We start from the raw sequence: 8,537 nt of genomic DNA, 5'->3' as shown, positions 1-8,537 counted from the left end.
TATACTTACCATCCGTTGATGACGCCTTCTATGTTAAGCATAGGCACAATTTTAAACACGTAAGTGTCTCGTGCCTTTTTAGCGGTGAGTGTGTTTCCACAAAGGTAATCAATTACACCATCAATTACCCAAGATGAACTTGTCTCGCCGGGATGAACACGCGATGTAAGTATATAATATTTCGATCCTACACATAAAAGATAATGTTACATGATATAGTTATAATAGTCATGGGATATAGAATATAGATACTAATATTTAGATGAATTAACTTATAAATAAGACCAATTATAAAATTGCTGCAAAATACTATGTTATCATAATATGTTCCGATGATTATTGATTAATATGTATAATATTAGTTGCATTAATAAAATAATTTTAATTAATATTATTTTATATAAATGTATTTTGCTCTTTATTAAAACTTAATACTATAAATAATTTATATATTTACTTAATTAACTAGATCAAAACATTATAGAGAAATAATGTATTAGGTAATTAGAATTTTGTTTAGAATTGTTAACTAGGATATTTATAAATATCATTTTAATTTTTCCATTTCAATCGTATTATTATAGTGACCTTATCTTAGTTTAATTTTTATATTTGCACCAACCTTTTTACGTTTAGGTAAACTTATTATTATTTTTTTTTTTATAGAATATTTTAGTTATTCCCCCTCAAATATAATAATAAATAGTTCATCATAAATAAAATACGTAGTACACTTATAATATGACTGCAATAACTAAAAATAAATTGTGTTGAAAAAATTCAAATTTAAATTCAAAACAAATCTCAAGTATCATCCACAAAATTATGAACTACGATATCATCAACTATAAATACTGCAGCTGTTCTATCTTAAAAATATTGCATACAAATTAATTTGTATTTAACGTAAGAATACTACGAATAAAAAAATTTTTACTTCTAAGATTAGTTGGGTAAGTTAAAAATATAATATTATCATCAAATAAATGGTTCTTCTGGTTTTAAAATTAATTATGACAGTTAAAAAATTCTATATCAATACATTTTCTTGGTAGCCAAATGAAAGTTATTTTTTATTATAATGTTTTGGAATTAAAAAGCTCATTTTAAATTGCCTAAATGCAATAATATTAAAAAATGTATTAAAATATTATGAGGATTTTCTTCTAGAAGTACTATGTAATAAAATTACTTTGATTTTTTTTTCGTTGGTTTCAACAGAAGTAATCGTAATAATTGGTACTTCGTTATTATTCAATGATCTACATAAACAGTTTGCCCGGAATAATGTAGTAGCCGGATCGACAGAAGTTTTCCATCTGAAGCACTTGTACTGAAAAATATATCATACAAATTATGTTTAGGATTCAAATTAACGATAGATTCGTACATAACTATTGTTAGGAAATTTGTCAAAATATTAGTAATATTATCTAGTTTTCCTGTTTTTAAAATAAATATGAATACCTATTTGTATATTATGTCTTTCTATAAATGACGTTACAATGGAGTATAACGTTATTCTAAATTTGTCAGTCATCAATGTAAATAAAATATGAAGATTATTTCAGTGATTTTTTAGTGAATTACGTTAACCCTTCAATATAACTGTATGAAATGGAAAATGTAAATAATAATCAGTTACGGGATATTTATAAATTATGATTATATTGTTTTTCTACGACTAAACAAGTGAGAACAGGTAAACTCATCAATTAAGATAGACTAAGTTCTAACCAAAAAGTTGTGATGTTCTAGTATGGTTGACAATTTTTAGAACATTTCCCACTTTTATTAGAGTTAATTTTCGTCAGTAAAGATTATTTAAATATTTTTGATTTACTTCAACAGTAGGTACATCATAACTTTGAAATAAATTGGTCTTGGATAGAGGCCAAATTCTGTGGCGTGAATATCTGTTTATATTATTTACATTATGTATTTGGTCAATAACAAGAATATCTGCAGGATTATAACGATAATTTATATATTTGTAAAATAATCTTTTTGATCAACGAATAATGTTATACTTTTCCGTTTTAAGTCATTTACCAACAAAAACATACATTAATATGATTATAATTAATGATATCCAAATGTTTTATTTTATATCAAGTTCGGTTTTATTTTCCAATAATAAGTGACAAATCATGATCGAACAGCAGTTAAATAATAATAATATTGTGTCATATTTCAGATATTGTAATATAATATTTGCAATTCAGATCAATCGGCAATTAATTTAATAATTACCGGATATAGAATAGATTTTTAGGGTACCTAACTACTTACATTATAATTTATAAATAATTGTTAATTGAAAATATTTACCAATAACTTTGAATATGTATACGGATAGACGTATGCTATGTAACATATGTCTTGGTCATATGGGAATTGAATTGAAAAAGTAGCAGTCATGTAAGAGCCATGAGTTTTATTGCAGTTTTTGTAACAATTTCGGTAGTAACAAATGTCCATTCCGGTGCGTGTCCAGCCTTTCTTTGACTCGGTATAGTTCTTCACTGAAAATATAATCGGCTGCATGCCACTTTTGTATTGAGAGCTATGTTTCTCCATATTAACTATATTAAATACATATGGTTTGAGTGCTTCCATATTGGATACCTATATAAATTTTATAAATAATTAGGTATATAGGTATAATTATACCTATACTACTGGCTCGTACATTAAAGTCAAGCTAATAAAATCTATAGTAGGCTTAAAGAAAAACTGATAAAATCAAAATATAAGTTAATTTTATGTGGATTTGAAATAAATACTCCTTAATCATCTCTTTAAATAGATATTAAAATATTTTAAAATCAATCAATTCAACAGAACAATTTATTTAATTTAAATTATATGCCTTTTAAAATAATAATAGATAAATTAAATAATATTTTTAATTCGTTATAAAAGTATCTACCAATAACTTAAGTTTAAAATAAAATGGACATAGTTAATAATTTTAATCTAAGATTTTTTTCAATAAATAATATTGTAAAGGAAATAGTTAGGTATGGTGATGAGGATAAGTACTTATAATATTTGGCAAATAATTACAAAATCAATAAATTATTATGTTATAATGCATTCAAATTGAACTATTACAATGTAAAACCGTACTTGAAAATAAAACCATTGGCTATGTGACGTTGAATTTACGTCAGTATTCAATATCAAATCATACTCATTGGAACCAATCTAAATAAAAAATCAATTATTTAAGTAACCAAAATTACATTTTTTTTTTTTTGTTTATTAATTTCTTACCTTAATAGCTTTTCGAAGATTACCACATTCGAAACGGGACTCAAAATTTAAGTAATCAAACCCTGATTTTACGCCTAAATTTCGCTCATCATAATTTGATATCCTAACAAACATTATTTTCAGTTATATATTTCAAAGATAAACATTTATTGATTTTTTAATTACTGCTGTGGAGAATTGCAAGCGTCGTTAACACTTTCCAACAGATAATCTAAATCATACACGATCATATCGCCCGAGTCTCGTCGTTTGGATACGCTACGCTCTAAGCACGATAACAATTTGTTGCTAATAAAATTACAATTTATAAATAAATAGATTTTAAAATACGTTAATAAAAACATAATTTTCACATTCTTAATAATAAAATAATAATTTATCCTAAGAAATTAAATCGATATTGCAAGACTTTGCTTTATTTTAATTTTATATAAAAACAACATACTAAGTTGTTAAGTAATAACTTTATATTCGTTAAATAATATATGTATATAATATATACAATATATTTAACATGAATAGAAACATTGGAAATATTGATTTATCGCTATACAAAAATTAAAGCTTGTTAATTTTTTTTTTTTCATAATTATATGAATTTTTATTGTAAATTAAAGCATTTATTGAGTTTATAAAAAAATCGATTAAATTAAATACTTATTATGTAAATAATTAGTCAAAGGCAACAATTTAAAACTACTTAATGGTTCTTTATATAGAGAGTATATTATTGCAACCTATTAATTATTGACCTTCAAAATTAATAAATAAATAATGGTTATAAAAGATTAATTTTTTTTCTAGGTAGGTTACTAAATAAGTATTTAGAGATTTGCACACTTATAATTTATGATGACAAAATCAGATATTATGTTTGTAATAATTTTAATACTAGAAATCTGATAATAATGAAATACTTTGATATTCTTATTCGTTATTGAAGTAAAATAGTTGAAAGTACTGGGTAGTAAAAATAATTTCAAAAATTTATGTTATGAAACTTATGTTAATGTATAAAGCAAATAATGAACGTAGGCAGTATTAATGTATATTGTATTTTAACTATATATTATATATTACAATATATTCCTTACCGAGAAACATGTACGTCGCTATTGTACAAGGACTCAAGTGGTTGATCCTCACTATTAAATCCAATCCAATCAGGATAGGCGACTTTAACGAAGGGAGAGACACTGTTGACACGTTTTGCAATACTCAAATATGCAGCTTTGTGTGTTTGACATATCCGCAAGTTAGCCATCAATCCAATTTCATTTTTCTGATAAATATAAATAAATAATTTATTTTATATGTTTTTCTAGCATATTATATACCAAAAAAAGCAGTTGTTGTTATTATAAAAACTCGATAATAACATACATATTATGCAAAATGTACTTATTTAGATTACAACTTCAACAACCAAAAATAACTTACGTCCGTATTCAAATGATGGTCAGTAAGTAGTGGTGTATTAATTCTACTGAAATAAAAAGTATAGAATTACTATATTTCATAGTATTTATGTATGATTAAATTGAACCAATAGAAAAATCTCAATTTATAATTAATGTTTAATTTAAGAGTAATGTTGGATTTTTTCTAAGTATACGTAAATACTTTTTTTTAAGTTGTAACTAAATAAACCAATGATCAACCACAAATAAAAATCATAAATGAATCAGTGACTTACATACAGTAGGCTGATATAACATTTAAGTATCAATTATATAATTTAATGCTATTATTCAATAATAGTTAATAATTTTCATATTATTATTATATCCACTTTATATTTTGCTTACTTTAAATATTTACTTGACTTAAGTTTGTTGGATGAATTATATTTTTGCGTTTCATTATTGAACTCTGCAAATAAACGTCCGTATCTGTAAAATGTAATAAATGTATAAAGTTAGAGAACAAACATTTATTTTTTAAATAAAGTTAAATAATAGTAATACTTAATTGTTTATTTTATAACATTAATTAAATAATTAAGATAGATACATCTAATAAAATAATATTAATAATAGTAATAGTTATTGTACAAAAGTTATTTGAACGGCGCATTGAGTATGCAATTTAGGTACATTATCTATATTCTATACTATAAAAGCAAGTCCCGATTGTCACGTATACAAAATCACACCGTTCAACGTATGGTCACCAATTTTTTTATTTTTTTAAGGGTTTAGTTCCACTTTTGTTAGGGAACATGTCCAATATTTTGAAATTTTCAGATTTTTACAGAAACATGTTAACTAAACACACTATTTGGTGTGAAAACGAAATATATCTACGTGTTCATATAGTGACAGTATGTGTATCTTTATTTCATTTATTTCCATAAGAGAACACAATAAGTTTTGTGTCTCTTCTGTAAAATTTGAATTTTGACGTATATGTATTAAATATTATAAAGCATTTAAATAATTGTTTAAAGCGTATAGTTAAGCAATCGCCCACGACCCACCTCAGAATGTGTATATAGAATCGACGATAAATCGGTTATTATTATAGTCAGCGTATATGAGATGTGACAACGGTTCGGTGCTTTGAACGGTCCTGCAGGGTTTTAAGTATAGATCATTGCGTTCTAACTACGACTGACGTCTGACGTAGGTACTTAATCTTGATACTCGAATAGTTAAGATAGGTTAAACGCATCCAATAATAACAACCAATAGAAAAGTAATATAATAAGTCAGTAGTGCGCTGATTGGCTGTAAGATGCGAAACCCCACATAATTTCATGCCCATTATTATTGTTTAATATTTATTATTATGTTATTTATTTAACGACTTTATAATACCTATTATTAATTATTATATAATATATTTCCTGGATATACGAATAATGATATTAATATGAGAAAAATTTTTTTTATTATTTATTAGAGAATTTATAAACACCTTAAATTATTATTATTTTGCATAGGTATGAGGTATGTACTCGTACACTTTATAGCATTTTATGATCGAAATAACTATAAGACAGAGAAACAGCCTCACAATTTGCAAACAACTATCCACGGGGCGGATCACGCGGGTGACAGCTAGTATAATTATACATTAAAAAATATTTAATTATTACTCTATCACATCTAATATTTTATTTTTAATCATATATTATTATTATGAGTGATATATATTACTTTCTTACGTTAATATGAGGTCGTCACGATCTTTCCAATAATTAAAGGGTATTTCGAATTTCACCGATTCAGGTTTTTTGATGATTAAAGGTTCCATTAAATTTTGGACTACAGCTATTTCAATATCATCCAAATCACTGTCGTCACTGTCACAGCCTGCATATTTATCTGAATCTAAATTTCCAAATAAATTAATAGCAGATAAGTAAAGAGATGTATATAAAACAACATACAATTATGTTATTAACAACGATTTTATTTATGTATAAGTTGAATTTCAAATTAATTAAGTTTTTTATAAGCAATACAGTACTTAAACTATTTTAGTATTTTATCCTATAAATTATGTGTATAAATTTGAATACTGAGTAAGTAAAAAACACTTATATGATTTATACATAAGAACTAATTGCAATTTATAATTAATAAATTTAATAAGATTTTTTTAAATTTTTGTCAAATATTGAAAAAAAAATTATAATATATATTTTTAATGTAATGTCTTTAAATTAAATACTGATTAAATAATATGTTTAAAATTTTTGGATGCATACAAATTTAAAAATATCGATGCTAACAAATTAAAATGATTGCTTCGTGTTATACGTTTTTTTTACGTATATTAATTATTTTTATGTATTTTAAATATATAGTTAAAACACAAATTGTTAAGTGAAATTAATTTTTTTTGTCCTCTTCAAATATGTAAGTGGTTCTGAAAATAAAAATGTATGAAATAATATTGTTGCCAAATCTTTATGTGATGTGTTGTTAATACTTCTACAATAAGTTTGACAACAAACAATGTTCAACTAATTACATTTTATCTATATACCACTAGAAATGTATTAAATGCAGTATTGCTAAGTATTATGTTTATTAATTTATTCAATATATATATATATAATAATATTTATCCTGGTATGGTAAATTAAAAAAAAATTATTTTAAATCAATGAATTATGTTACCTATAGTGTTTAACTTACCATTATTGTTGAGGTTTATATCTCCTAAACCAAAGTTAAGTGCCGATTGGGTTGAACTTAAAGGTAAGAGTAAAAGTTTTTCTTGACAAATATTTATAACTGTACATAATTTTGACATAGTAGAATTATAAACCTGATCTTCCGGGCAGCGAACGCTGAATTGATACAACACATTAAATTTGTTAGACTTTCTCAGTGCTGTTCGTCCATTATCTAAGAATCAATTAATAAAATAAAAGTTTACTCTTATGTTTGATAAATATGCTAAGATTTAAATACTAAACGTACTAGTGTTTGAAATGTGAACCAACACATCTAATGCGGATGAAAATATTTTAGGATGAGCTTTATTCGCAGTGTATAATTTGAAATTAAACACATCCAAAGCGTATTGCATGAGACCAGCACGTATAACTCTATCACAATTTTCTTCAGTAACTAAAAACGTATATTTAATTATAATTCAACAATCAAAACAGATCCAAATTATTAATACCTTTTTTTGTAATGTTTGCTAAAATTACAAGAATCACATATTGTTTATTTTTTATTAAATACTTATGGTTTTCCCTTAGTAGTTTTTCTAAGGTTAGCAAAAAACTATCCTTGAGAAGCACGCCAACAATAGTTTCTGAAAATCCAATCTGAATTTTATTCATTCCAATAATATATAATATTAATTAATTAACAAAATATATCTTACCGTTTTTTGTAATTGTTCTAAAACATTTTAATAAAGGAGAGATAAATTTAATGTTTTTAATATTGTTTTTTAAATTTTGATGAAACATTTTTGCTGAATTCAACATTTCAGCATGTTTTGAAAATTTGCTATCTTAAAACAAATAAATCTTAAAAAGATATTAATTTTATCTTAATTTTTTTTATTAATTACCTTTTTGTGAAAGTTGTCCTAGAATAAACACTAATTCGTTAAGAAGTACATCAGGCGATCCTACAGACTTTGATTGCAAGTCCATTATTGACTTAATAAATATTTTAGTTGCTTCTAATTCTACCAGTTGTTTCAAAAATGCCTTTCGAGTTTGACCTGTACACATTTAATTACATCATAAATTCTTTGTACAACTTTACTAAATGCATTATTCT

General features: G+C 24.4%; 1 protein-coding gene across 1 annotated transcript in view; it reads right to left on the bottom strand.

Annotated features, from left to right (window-relative positions):
- Positions 1–8,537, bottom strand: part of LOC114128938 (cytosolic carboxypeptidase 1-like) — a 43,171-nt gene that overhangs the window by 22,228 nt on the left and 12,406 nt on the right. Inside the window, 16 exon segments of the mRNA XM_050202121.1 lie at positions 10–169; positions 172–187; positions 1,193–1,333; positions 2,332–2,628; positions 3,133–3,210; positions 3,280–3,382; positions 3,445–3,567; positions 4,374–4,561; positions 4,720–4,765; positions 5,088–5,171; positions 6,449–6,614; positions 7,428–7,640; positions 7,716–7,865; positions 7,924–8,058; positions 8,131–8,262; positions 8,323–8,478. Of these exon segments, the coding sequence (XP_050058078.1) occupies positions 10–169; positions 172–187; positions 1,193–1,333; positions 2,332–2,628; positions 3,133–3,210; positions 3,280–3,382; positions 3,445–3,567; positions 4,374–4,561; positions 4,720–4,765; positions 5,088–5,171; positions 6,449–6,614; positions 7,428–7,640; positions 7,716–7,865; positions 7,924–8,058; positions 8,131–8,262; positions 8,323–8,478 (2,188 nt within the window).

This window comes from Aphis gossypii, chromosome 1 (assembly GCF_020184175.1).
Source record: "Aphis gossypii isolate Hap1 chromosome 1, ASM2018417v2, whole genome shotgun sequence".
In the NCBI taxonomy this organism is placed as follows: Eukaryota; Metazoa; Arthropoda; class Insecta; order Hemiptera; family Aphididae; genus Aphis; species Aphis gossypii.
The sequence above is the reverse complement of the archived record's forward strand: the minus strand, read 5'-3'. Positions and strand labels throughout refer to the sequence as shown.